General features: G+C 40.6%; 1 protein-coding gene across 1 annotated transcript in view; it reads right to left on the reverse strand.

Moving 5' to 3' along the window:
- PPP1R1C (protein phosphatase 1 regulatory inhibitor subunit 1C) overlaps positions 1-14,372 on the reverse strand; it is a 56,247-nt gene that overhangs the window by 19,093 nt on the left and 22,782 nt on the right. Inside the window, 2 exon segments of the mRNA XM_008931076.2 lie at positions 9,769-9,829; positions 11,685-11,722. Of these exon segments, the coding sequence (XP_008929324.2) occupies positions 9,769-9,829; positions 11,685-11,722 (99 nt within the window).

The raw sequence follows: 14,372 nt of genomic DNA on the forward strand, positions 1-14,372 counted from the left end.
TGGCTCTTTATTGTGTGAGTGACTTGAGCTTGTAAGAAACCTACCTCTTCTGGTTTGCCTAAGGCATCAAAATACCCCAGAGCCAGCATCCAGTACAACCAGAAAGTAATTACACCACAGAAACACACTATCTGGCAGTCAGAACTGTCAGAGCCTGAAAACAATTATTGCTCTCAATTTTTCTGGAAAGCACAGCCAGAATATCAGTTTACTCAATTTCATTGTGGAAAATATAGACAAAGTATAAAAACAGTAGACTCTTCTCTAAAGGTTTAGACGCATTCAGATCACAGTTACAGATTCTCGAAAAATGAGTTTTAACACTTCTTACTTTCCATCTCGCTAAAAGTCAGTTGGAAGGAAAGTCAGGCTCTAACCACTCACGGGATTTGGGGAACACTGCTGGTATATTTTGCGTCGAAATTACTCAGATTTAATGTAATTCCACTTATAACCGTTCTTGCCATCCAAGAGTGGAGCTGCACCGAGGAGTCACCAGGGGGAGCCTGCATGCCAAAAATGCCACTGACTCATTTTTAACAGCACCGTTTTCTTGTGGATTGCAAGGAGATCGAAAGCTGAATTTACACAATATCTCCTCATTGCTGAAAGAAAAAGAAGAGCCTGGTGCCTCCCTTTGCCTTTGGAGGGGATGGCTGGCCCGTGGGTCCTCATGCTGGGATGGATACATGCAGCCACGTGCCCCGCCGCCCACCGCCACAGTCCCTCTGCAGCGTGTTCCTCTCCCGCCAGCTTTCCCTGCTCTCGCTTGAACTGGCCTCTTCTTCCTTGAGACTAACGTCTCGAACTGGACACAGTCCCAGCTAGGCTGGCTACATGCCTTCGGGTTTCCTATACATTACCAGCTGCTCTCCAGGGACAGGAGCAACCCTGGTGTGTCCTGTGTCCCTGTCACCTGGAGAGATGCCATGGCAGGGAATAGCCCTGCACCGTTTCCAGGGTTTACCAGGCATGTGTGTATATCTACTTCTTGCTGTGTGCCAACATACACAGTAATGCTGTACCCTGAGCTGGGAGAATCACAGCAAGCATTTTAGGTGTGTGTTTTCCTTCTGAGCAGCCACTAAATCCCTCAATTTCTTTAATTGTATTGCTAAAAATACTTTGTAGATTTCTCAGAGCCTGCTGATCATCTCTTCTGGCTATAAAAGACCCATGAAATAACACTGGCTCACAGGCTGGGGGAGCACTGAAAAAACTGAAGTATCCTCTCTCTGTTTCAAGAAAAATTAGCAGCTACACCAGATGAGAGCTTTTAAACAACATTCTCCTGGCCTGTGCAGCTCACAGGAAAATTAATCCCTTTTCAGATCCATATGCTAGCTGCAGTATTTCCTGTGTTTTTCTGGTCACAGTCACACACATAATTCATGAGAGTGTTCAGTCCTAGCTGCGAGTCTGAAAGGATGTGGTTGAAATCTTCAGGCTGCTCATGTTCTTGTCTCCATGCCAGAGCTCTGGTGGATGGTTTTGGGAACTCTGTGTTCTTGCTAAACTGGGCAATGTCGCATCCCAAGGGGTGAAGAAAGGGAGAAATTATGGAGGGGAGCAGAACCACATGGCTTTCTGTAGAAAATTTTTGTTTTTCAATAAATTCAGACTAATAAGCCTCCACTTCAAAAGGAAAAATAATCAAATACTTAAAAAAACCAGACAACATCCCCACCACAAGAAACCCAACACAGATGGTCTGTAAGAATCAGGAGCATGGTTTCTTATGGTTTCTCTTAGCCTAACCCCAGAAATAAGAACTATGTTGTTCAGAGACAGAGATATCACAAAGCTAAGCTACTACTTGGACATTGACTTGGGTCAGAGTGATACCTGATGGTAGGAAGCAAAATAGCTGACAGTGACCTACTGTACTTGGAAGAGCAGCTTGTGGCCAGGAGCCACTCTCATGGAAATCATTGCATTTTTCAAACCTCACAGCCCTTATCCCAGGAGGAGTGAGTGCAAGAGGTAGAAGCTCTGCTGACAGGCTGTGAGCCTGTGCCTACTTACACACGCTCACAAGGACCAGCACAGCTGATGGAATCTTAGATGGAAGGTCGTGGGATGATTTTGCTGTGTCAGGCTAATGCCACTGCTCAATGCACGGTGGGGCCATTCATGTTACACAAATTCACTATTAACCTTGAGCTTTTCTGTACCTTGTCATTCTGTCTTTTGACAGCGTTGCCTTTAGGGGGTGGGGGATTTTTACAAGTGAAATCTGACTACATGGAGAGGAGACATTAATAGATAAAGAGGAACTGTAGAAATATGCAGTTAGATACAAGTGTAGGGAAGGACTTTCTTTTAAGGGTAAATTAAATGAGACAGCAGCCCACATACTATGGAGGCTTTTTAGAAATATACTACTTGGAGAGGTACCTCTGTATTTATACACTGCATCTATCTCTATCTCCAGAAGACCCCAATATAAATTGAGCAAGCTCCCCCACTGTTTCCCCATCCGCAGACCCCCTGGCAATGCCGTAGGAGGAGTGTGCTCTCCCCAGAGGGCCTGATTTGTGGCACAAAGCCAAGGAGGAGTGAGGACCTGACAAATGCACTTGCCCCCACCAAATGCGTGATCCTCTACCTACTGTCCAGGAGCCCAGGAGATGAACAGGAGCAGCAGCATGTAATCTAGGTCTTCATTTTGCCATCATGCTTGGGATCAAATTCCAGATTTATAATGCTTTAGATGAAACAAACGGGCAATTATTATTTATTACAATAGGACTCACTGGAGTCAGTGGCTGCCACGTGGCTTGGTTGTTAATGTCCAGTGTAGAATATACAGTTAAATCCAAGAAATAAAATTTAATGCCTTCTCAAATGACTGGCTTCATAAGGACCTTACATCTTCTCCTACAAAAATATTCTCTTTTCTTCAAAAGCTGTTTTAATTGGGAACACAACACTGCCAAAATCTTTTTAATTTCACTATAAATACATCTTATGATATAAAGTCACCAGAACAACACATGCTGCTCTTCCTGGGCTTTCTACTTTACATTTTAAAATATGTACTATGTCTCCCACATTCTCTTTCTATAATATTTTATGTTGTTATCTCTTAAAAGGTTGCCTTTTTAATGTTGTCTGTTATGTTACTTCTTAGAAACAGTATGATGTTTACACTGCTCTACATTTAATACAACAATGTTTAATAACACTATTTTCAAGTCATAAATGCTGTTTCACAGATATTTCTAAGATTAACTTGTATCGTAAAAATAAACCTGTACCCTTCAGAGGGGGCCAGTTCAGCATTCTTTGCACAAAGATTAGAAGGAACTATCAGATATGTGGACTTCATGGTGAGCCAAATGAAGTCAGTGGAAATACTCCCCCAGACTTGGGTCTGTGTTGGACCACACGTGGTAATTCAGGGACTGACATTAGTGCTTGGCACAGCCTTTTCTTTCTCACTCTAGGTAATAGTGGCAGATGACAAGTTATAACACAAACATCCCAGCTTTGCTGTAGAACAGATGTCAAGCTTAGTCTCTACTGAACACCTCGGTCTCTCTATAGGTACTGCAGTATTTATTGGAGCCAAGGCCAGAGCTGTTTTGAAGCAGGAGCCGCCAGCTGTGTGAAGAGAAATGTATTCAAAGTTGCCAACAGTAAGAAATTAAATACAGACTATGGCAGTGTCTGCCAGTGTTTTGGGCAGCAGCATAATGGTGGCAGCCAACTGAACTTGAGATGGCAGCAATCTAATGCATCCCCATCACCAACTCAGTGATTCACTAATTAATTTAGGGCTTTTTTTTTTTTATTGCATCTACAGTCATCATCCTACTGTACAATCTGAGGAAGTAGAGAGGAGGGTAGAGTGGATAGGAAAGAGACCAGGCACTGGAAGGTAGCATCTTTGAAAAGATAGTCAGGGAATTTGTTCAAGGCCATCCTGCTTCAAGTGGTGTGGTTGCAGCGAGATGCATCTGACTAGGATGGGGGTAAGAACAGTATATAAATGAAGAGAACAACTAGTTTTGAAACCAAAGCTGCGCCTTTCTTTTTTTGACTTGATTAGGGAAAAAGGAAAAGACACAATGATACAGGACTGCAGCATAAATCTTCTATTCCCACTGCTACAGAAGGTCCAGGCAGTCATAGATCTTCCACCCAGGAAACTAAATGCATTGATGGCACTTTGTCACACTACAACACATGAACAAACAAGAGTAGCATACACAAATAGTGTGTCAGAGCTTAGCCTTCTTTCACCCAAGAAATAACATATCGAGATAGATCTTCCATCTGAAAGAAATGTATTGAAGAATGGGTGCCACCAGGCTAAAAAACAGATGCTCCAGGAACACGGCAGCTCTGCTAAGGGGTTGGAGGAAGACTTTGTCCCAGCCATGTAGATTGTTTCAGCTACCAGACAGTGTCTGCTTTTGTGGAGTAGCCCCAGCCACCTGCCCAGTTATCACAGACCTTTAGCCTACTGGAAAAGGAAGGAGGGTTAAACTACACATTCAGGATTGAAAGGAGAGTTGAAAACCATCTCCTTCTGTTCTGGCCTCATGGCTCATGTGTAGAACAGTGGTCTTTGAAAAAGGATCGTCATTGGAGAGATTGGGAAAATATAATACTCTGAGACAAAGTGACTGACCCACACAAGAAAAGTCTGACTGAGCACCAGCTTGGCCTTGATGTTCAGAAAACTCTGTAAGACGTCTTATATTGTGGTTAACATTAATTTCCTAAAAATAAAGCCTATGTATGAAGCAGAAACAAAAAAAAAAAGACATAGTATTTTTCTTCCCAGTATAATATCATGCTTCATGTTCTTACACTGATGTCTTTAGTTAACACCAGAAGCTCTTCTGGTGTTTGCCATGTAAGAAGGCAGCCCATAAAATGATACAAGTTTCTGTAGTCACCGCTAAAGACTTAAACACTTCATTCCTCTGCCACTTGAAGTAAATCTAGCCTGAGATTTTTGTTCCACAATGATTCTCATGGGCTCCAAACTCAGTGCTTACTATACTAACAATAACCCTTCATGTCTCCAGACTCTACCCATGTTTGTTGTTAATCTTCAGTCACAAAGTAATAAGATGCATCACACATCATCAAGCTGGCCTAAGGGGTTACAAATTTGGATGAGGGCCACATACTGTACTAATTGCTTCTAATAAATGACATATTTCAGGAGGGACATCATGATTTTAATCATTTATTCTGCATGTTGTTTCCTTTGGAGAGAAGAACAAGCAGGCACTAAACAAGCTGAGCATCTGAAATTCATGGCAGAAGCTAGAAAGAACTCATTTAGTATCAACCATCATTGTAAATACTAGAATTATGCATGTATCAAATCCCTGGGTCTGAACACTTTGGGAACAGCCAGTGAGTTCTGGCTGCTTTAATGACTCAAACCAAAATGATGTCTTTGAATGTTCCTTAGATTTATAACAAATCAGATTTAATCCCATTTCAAATCTTGTAACTGGGGCCTAACTCAAGAAAAAGTCTTTGTTTCTATGCAAAGAAAAATACATTAAGAGGGGAATTTAAAACATGTATTTCCCAAAAGGCTGAGAGGGAAAACAGTCAAACATACATTTCACTTCTGTGGGGAAAGACTTTAATTATGATTTGATAGCTGTTCATCACAAAGGTGGCCAGTGAACACAGACAGTGAAAAGAACTTTCTTTAAAGCCTCTTGAAATTAGTAGGACCTCGATCTGGTCTAAACAGCCTCTCGCAGGGTGAACTAAGATGAGTGAAGGTTTCCTATTTCCCTGACCTCTAGCACATCCACACCAGTAGACTTGCTGTTAATGAAATCCTCAAACCTCTTGGGAATGTGCATTTCCTTCACAGGGGGAGACCTTGATAGTACTTAAATAGCCACCAGTATTAATAGCAATAGCTGGGAGATAATGTGGAGACTTGGGAACTCTAGGGAGTAATGCAGGTTTGGGAACAGCTCAAGCTGTCTTCCATTTGTCTTTGTAAACCTTTCTTCCTGTCACCGCTGTCTGCATTTCCTTCCAAGGATGAGCTGAGATACCAAACAAAACATGACTACCTAGGTAAAAGGAAACCTGCCTAGGCACAGTGTATGTCTTGGGGTGGAAAGCTGCAGTTGCAGCTCTGAGACTCAAATGTGCTCTTAACTTTCAAGTGGTAATAAGACATCAAGGAAGCACCATTACCTAAGATAAGTGTAATCTGTTTCCGCCTTGGCAGTCTAAGCTGCCTTCCTTTGGTTCCTCTCTACCTGTGAGGTTTATCATCCCACCATAGACTTCTCTGGCAATTGTGAGGGGAAAAGAGTGAGGTTCCAGCAAGACTTCCAGGGGCTACTCTAACACACCAAGCAGAATAGTGAAGATATCTCTAAAGATGCTGTTTGTGCATGGATGGATGGATGGATATTTGTGCTAAAACAGTTGGGCATCTACTTTGGTACAGAAGAAAAGGACCAAAGGGTTCTTGATTTTGTCATACAGAACAAGAAGCAGATTAGTAAAGAGGAGGAAAAGGCCTTACACAATGAGAATTGACTGGGAAAGACTGCCCCAGGTAAAACTGGTGACTATTCAAATTGAGAAACATTTCTCTGATTGCTTTTATGGTTTTTTTCATAGGGAGGTTCAAGCCAACCTCTGCACATGAAGACTGAGAGTTTAAAGCATGAGAGAACTGGAAGTTCAGGCATAAAAGCCTGAGTAACAGAAGTAAAAAGTGACATAAACAAGGGAGATAGAATTGATGAATCCTCAGTTAAGAGTGCTGCTATACCTAGAAAAAACTGTCACGGTGTAAATCACAACATACAGAAAATATGATGGATTAGTTTGGTGCAGTCTTCAGATACTGACCTGTGCCAACATTGTGTGCTACATAAGAACATGGAATTAACAAACACTAGTGTGGCAGGTTAGAAGAAGGAATATCTATGAAAGCAAAATGGAAAACCTCTTTGACATCCATTAGGTTTGGTAATATAATACTAAGAAGCACACCATACTGAGCTGTTATCTGGTTGGCTGGCTCAGTCCCTGTCCAGATTACCACTTAAATCAATAGCTCTCACATTGATTTTTCCAGCACACTGTATTCCAGTAAAAAGAACAATGCTCTGAGATGAGTCAGCTATTTATTCTTTCTGTAGGAACTCTGGTTCATTTTCATTTAGGAAAATAAAAGCAGGAGCCAAAGCACACACAGATATCTAGTAATAAGAACCTGCCTGTTGCACCATAACATGACACAGGCTCTGCAGATATGCAGGTTTGCTACAACTTGCTGCAGCAGCCACAGCCCGGCCTTGAGCTAGAGCAAGCTGCTGTAACAATGGGACTGAAATATTTGGAGATTATCCTAAACAGACCATAACACTGAATTTTAGTTTAGTAACTGCAATGGCAGAGGAGAAAAATATGCCCATATATATATCTATATCTATCTATATATATCATATACATATCTATACATATCTACATCTCGTAGAATCACAGCATCATAGAATGGTTTGGGTTGTAAGGGACACTAAAGATCATCTCATTCCAACCCCCCTGCCATGGACAGGGATGCCACCCACCAGATCAGGTTGCTTAAAGCCCCAGCTAACCTGGCCTTTGATAATTCCAGGGATAGGGCATTCACAACTTCTCTGGGCAATATGAACCCCTTCTCTGGGCAATTTAACTAAGAAGCTGATCTCCACATTTTTACCATGACAGGTAGAACCTCAGCAGTAATGTATTTCTATTTATTGCATATATTTTCATGTATTTGCATGTTCCATGCAACATGTACTATAGTTCTGGTATTGTAACTAGTCATCACTACTGTCTGATGTTGTTTCTGCTCTTTTCAACCATGTTTACAATTTCCCATTTTATGTAGGTTACTATAACCACAACATGCAGGTTCATTTACTTACTCTCTTCAGCTTAGCTGTCAGTTCAGAAACCAGCAACCTTTCTCTCACCCAGTTTTGTAACCGTTTAAAGAAACTTACAAAAACTGCAGCAAAAATATTTTCAGTTCAAAGAAGAAATTACAGTCTCAAGAGCTACCTGGGTATTTGGAGTCAGGCTGAAGTGCAACTCTGCCCACAGTTTCTCTTGACCCCTCTCTGCTGCAGGCATAGAGAAGATCCTGCCATGGCCCCTCATCTCTCCCACAGCTCTCCACACACAGTTGTGCTGTCTCGGCTTCCAGGCTTGGCAACTGCCTGCGAGCTAGGCCTGTTTCTGGGAACTTGAGTTAACAGTAGCTAAAAACTACTAAAATGCTGGAGAAGTTAATAAATGAAAATATTTGCCCCTCTTGTCCACTACCTTTATTATCTCCAGCTTTGACTGCAAGGTACCGGATTACCGTCTATCCCACTTTCCATTAATAACAGCCTCAGAGGCACTCTGTGCTCTGCTTTGTGGAGTTTACAAGATATTTCAGGTTAGCTGTGATCTATTTTGAATCACATACTCTCCTACTTTTGTACTGTTCCGTGAGAATTAAGTTGATGTAGAAGTAAACTATGCCAGGCACCTCCCCAGGGTCTCAGCAGTGTTACAGGTAACTCTGCGTTGGCTCCACTCCTTGAGTGAAGATACAAGGATCTATTTTACACAGCTCTTCATTTGCACAGTATTTAGTTTAGGCTTGCACAGGAAAATAATACAGCAGTGAGATCAATAGGTGTTATTTCTATCCATGCAGAGCATTTTCCTTTCACAAAAATTATTGTAATTGACTCTAATAATATTATTTCTAATATTCAGTACACAAACTTTAGCCCATTTTGGCAAACTGATAGTAAGTCTTTTGTGACAGCTGAGTGATGTTTTAACTGTGTCCAAGACAAGTACTAGAGTACTGAAGCTACAGAATGAGATACATAGAACTGTATGATAGGCTGATATGGTAAATTACCTAATGACAGTGGCAGTATTTCACACAACAAATCAAATATCCCACCTTCTGTGCCAGGTAATAAATTGTGTTAAGTAGACAAAGGCAAATTTATGTATTCATTATCTATCAAGAGACACTTGGCAGAATAACCTTTGGTCTGCAGTCTGAAAATAATTGTTCTCTGACAAGTGTCAGTCAGAAGTGCTAGTGAATCACTATAGATCTTGCTTTGCTGCAAGCACCATCAAGTCAAACTCTGTTCAGTTACTTGAGAAGCAAGGCCTAAATATAGTTGCTCTGATCCCAGTTGATATTCCTGCTGCTTTTATATTTCTAAAAGCATGTTAGCCCTTGAAACATTTACCAAGATTTCTCATTTTATCTTATCTTCCCAAGAAAGGCTTCACACTTCCTATGATCAGATACTTAGCCCACAGTTTTGGCTATTTGCCTTTTCACAGCTGCCTGGAAAGGGAGGCAGAAACTGGGAGAGCGGTTTAAAGAAGAAACAGAGAACTCTATGGGGCCAGCACTAATAGAATTCACATATTCAAGAAGCTCTCTTCAAAGTTTGGCATTGAATTATCTGTTAGAGCAAACTAATGAAAGTATCAAAACTTTTTTTTTTTTAAACCAATAAATTCACCACTGCAGCAAGATTCTGTGCTGAGAATAAAGAGATGGTCAGCATCAGGTAGATGGCCAATGCCAATACCAAAGTGCAAAGGCAGCAGTGGCTGAGCATGAACCCCCCGCAGTCGTGCTGCTCGTGGGCAGAGCCATCACTCACACCCCGGCGTTTCCTCTGCCAGAGAAGACACCAAGCCACAATGCAAGGGGCCGGGGCAGGACCTGCACAGTACCTTTGAGGGCAGGAGGGGTGAAGACGCTCTGCTTCCTCTGCTTGGGAGAGGCACTCTGGGACTGGGGAGGGACAGAAAACAGAGAGAGGCAGTAAGAGATGGGCAGAGGGAGAGCTTTCTGTTCATGGCAGCTCTGGGTCTTGCCCCACAGCTGCTTTCAGAGGGGCACATACCCATCTGAGGAGTTTCTAAGAAAAATATATTGCGTACAGCTGATGCCAGTTCCTGGACTTTCATGTACACAGAGAAAACTAAGATTAGATAGAAAAATATGTATTTAATGGACAATCTTTATGACTCCCAGGCAAGACAGACCCAATACTACTGAAAATTACCCTTCACCCTAAAAAAATATTGTTAAACATAAAATTTGGATAGTCTGTGCTTTTAACAGTCTGTGTAACTGATTCTCATAAGGCAAATAAATGTTTACATACATTAAAATAGTTGCAAGATTCACATTAATCAATATTCCAATTAAATACAGCATAATCAGTGATTATATGTATAGGTAAGGTAGAACTGAAATTATTAATCTATACATTTTAACATAAATAAGTGGAAATCTCTCTCCTCCACTTTTTCAATGTGTTCTATTGCACTTAAGAAAATCATTTCAGCAGCCAGTCATTTGGTCTTTAATTGAGACTGATTTGAGTGTTATATTTAGATACAGTTAAACTTTTTATGGCCCTGAAATTGCATCTATGCACAAAAGATAAAGTATTCCAAAGTAACGGTAGCAAAATTACACATAGAGTAATAGTATAATTATACCAATGTTTAGTTAGCAAAAACTGATGGGAATATATTCAGCGCTAGAGCAGAGCAGCTTTTGCAAAATGAAAGCAGCTAAATTGGTGTTCATATTATACCAATATGAAATATGTTGATATACAAAGGGTAATAAAGCTACATAAGGTCACACTGATAGCTAGCTTCGGAAGACATAAGCACCATAACACGCCTAACAGAAAGCTTAAGGAAAAGCTGTGTGTAGGCAAGCTTTTTTATTTTCTCATCTAATCAATTTCTATTTATATTTGTATTTATTTATATTTATTTATATTTATATTTGATCGTAACAGTGTTGTCTTTTCCCAAATATTTTCTGAAAATGCCTATTATATAGACTGTGAATTTTAATCAGATCTATTTCTTCATGGAACATTTGAGACAGCTCTTAACAGAACCACTTTCATAAAAGTATGGCCAATCCTATTACCTTACCTTATTAGAATGGATGGAATGATAACATTTATAAATAAAATATTATCATCTTTGGAAAGGGAAAGTTATTTATACACGCTATGGGATGGGATAGGTTGTTGATCCTCACCCCAGGAAATCTTTACAAGTCTGTATTTGAGTCCAAATTTGAACCAATCAATACCTCCTGCTGCTATTTAAAATGTTGCCTGCTGCTCTGGGCAATGGGTGAAGGAGATGAGAGAATTGCAGGAACTATGCAAGGGGAGATTAGAAAACAAGATTGGAGAAGCCCACTTTTAACTCGTGCAAACAACACTGCTGCACTACCTGCTGTAGGCTTGGCAAATGATGGAGAGAGTAGGGAGGAGTTTGTAATGCTTTTGTAGACCAGCAGCAGCCTGCAGATCCAAAGCAATGCTTGGATGAGTTTAGCTGGCAGGGGCATCTTGGGCCAGGGTTGTTATGCTTTGCCAGGGCATGGCAGCAAGGCAGAGGGGAGGCTTGCCTCTCCCAGTTCCAGGCCACAGGGAGAAGGAGAGCCAGCAGAACTGACACACAAAAAAAACAAGGCTGTGTTACTGAGGATGGCATGGCAATGTAAACAAAAATATTAACCAGGATGAATCAGGATGAGTTTCAAAGGGGTTTTAACAATAGACCTATTTTAACAATAAATATGTTTAAAAAAAATAAAATTCACTTACCTCTGCCTGTGAGATGCTTGTTCTCTTCTCATCTTTTTCTACAGAAAAAGATATGGAAAAAGAAAAGTTAGTACAGAAGTGTTTCTTGGTGCTAACACTTGCAACCCTACAGCACTGCTGTAAACAAGAAATTAACCTTCTGATTTACAGCTTTTCTTTCTCTTTTGTATGTCTCAGAAAACCAGAGGATCTAATTAGCATTTAGACATAAGAACTTCATCTGAAGCACTTAACTCCTATTTTTTGTCTGTGAATAACAGCAAGCAATGGAGTGCCTTCAGCAGCAGGTCCTTTGTCCAGGCTGGCAGCGGGGCTCTGCGCTTGCAAGTGGGGCTGTCAGGATACAGGATTGCTTTGCCCAGGGACTGCACTTTCTTCTACAGTCACAAAAGGCTTGGTTGCCAAATGGCATGCAGCAAACTCAGAAAGGGCTCTATGCACTCAAATCATAATAACCTCACTCAGGTTATTAATATAACAATACTGGTACTGAAGAGCACCTTGAAGTAATATGCAAAAATTAACAAAACATAGCTTAACAAAGAGTAATGTTTCACCTTAGAAATTTCATGATGCTACTGGACTGAAATTTTTCCTGGAACTTCTTACTTTTATTGCCTTAATTTTCTTTGGACTATATGCATGGTAGAATTGGCAAAACTAGAGATTTCTAATAAAATAAGCATCTCTGAGAATCTGTATGAACAACTAAGCAAAATTGTATGAAGCAGGGGAGGCTCAAGGTTCTTACTAACCACGGTATATAACCAGTCTTTGCATGAGCTAAATTCTTTTGTTACTGCTGTCCTGATACAGTTGATGGCCTGACAGTGTCTGTCTTCTGCAATGATTTCACAAATACTTGATGAATTACGCATAGGATCTTTGATGCACTGTAGTTTGGAGCTCTAAAATAAAATTCCATTAAAAACAGAGACATCAATCTCTCACTATACCAACCTCCCTTCTAAAATTTTCCACTTGAAGATATCAGTGTTTAATTTTCACTGAGGTGTGGCAAATCTGTAAATGTAGGTACGAGGGAAGAATAAGGTCTAGGCTGTATCACTTTATATGACTTCTCTAGATATTGGCTGCTTGTGGTGTGCTGTGTATGAGGGTACAAGCTAGTGCAGGCAGCTGTATCACATTTTCTGTTGGATTCTTTACCATTGTATCTGTGCATCTTGCAAACATTAATTGACTTACTGGATTTTTCAATGTATGTATTTCCCATTACCTCTGTCTGAAAGGCATTCAAATCACTCATGCTCAAGGTTAAAAAGTGTAGTTGAAAACAGTGCTGATTACTAAAGCATGATCCCACAGATACAGAATTAGACAGGACAATCAGGAGGCCAGTTTCCTGTCATTGACATTTGTGTGAACTTTGGTAAGGTCACTAAACTCCTCCTTGACTTCCTTACCTGTAAATAAGTATAGCAGTGCCTATTTCAGTATAGCAGTGTCTATTCAACTCCATAAAACACTTTGAGGTATGAAGTTAGGCTGGCCAAATGGGTGATTATTTATGTGCTTTCTTATTGGTTGTACAGCAAACAGACACAGACTTCAATGAGTCAACACTGGACTTTTTTTTTTTTTAGCTCAGGATCCCGGATTTACTTTGGAGGTTGAAATTTGAATAAATCCGGAACTTTCAGCAGAGAACAATGAAAAGTAAGTTACATCCTATTCCTTCCCAAAACTCTAAATTTGTCCAGATTAAAAATATATTTTGTAAACCCAAGCTGAGGCTTGCATAAGGAACAAAAACTGTAATCAGCAGTTTGAACCAGGTTTCAGGTTTTGATCCTGAGAATGTGCACAATTGTAACCCTCTGGGCTTGCACATTTAATGTTCTAAGTGATGTGACATTAAAACTACCAGAACTGGAGAATTTCCAGCCTTTCCTTCCACCCAGCAGCCCTTGTATGACAGGCAACTTTGGAAAAAAGAACCAGTCCTATATGGAGTTAGAGAGATCATGCAGATCCATGGGGTAAATAGTGCCAGTGAAAAGCACCAGACAACATGGACATTTAAGAGTGACTTACAAAATCACATGAAAACCCCCCATTTTTCAAATCAGTAAAGAGAAATCAGAATGAGCCTAAAGGAATGAAAGATACAAAGTTGAGGCAGCAACCATGAAGTGTTTCAAGTAAGATGAAGAGAAATGTAGAGCTGGCTGGAGATGCAGTTTGGTCAGTGGTACATTTTGACATGTATTTATTTTTGAGGACAGAAAGAGCACGACATACTTATTTTTGATAGGCATTATAATGGTCAAGACCCAAAGGAGAGTATAGATTTTTAAGGAGAGGTGACAAGGAATGGGAACAAGGGAAGTCTAGATCCCTGAATGACATAGACTGAGGCAGAGAGAAGAAAATAGACAAAAACTCTTTGTGTAGAGGAGGAGGAAAAGATGGAAGGCAAGGGGGACATGTAAGGAAGATATACTAGCTGTGTGTAACTGAGGTAGCAATGAGACACAGGAAGAGTGGGGTTGTAGCAGCAGTAAAAGGTGGAATTTAGTCATGACAGAGAGCAGAGCCGGAGTGCAGTGCAGGCTGGAGCTCAGTCAGGAGTTCTCTGCCTGGGGAAAGACTTAGAGCCATCTTGGTCTAACTGAAGGATTACATTAATAATTGTGTGAACATTCTTCCTTACACAAATAATGG

Source organism: Manacus vitellinus, unplaced genomic scaffold (genome assembly GCF_001715985.3).
Source record: "Manacus vitellinus isolate BGI_N305 unplaced genomic scaffold, ASM171598v3 scaffold_20_pilon, whole genome shotgun sequence".
Taxonomy (NCBI): Eukaryota; Metazoa; Chordata; class Aves; order Passeriformes; family Pipridae; genus Manacus; species Manacus vitellinus.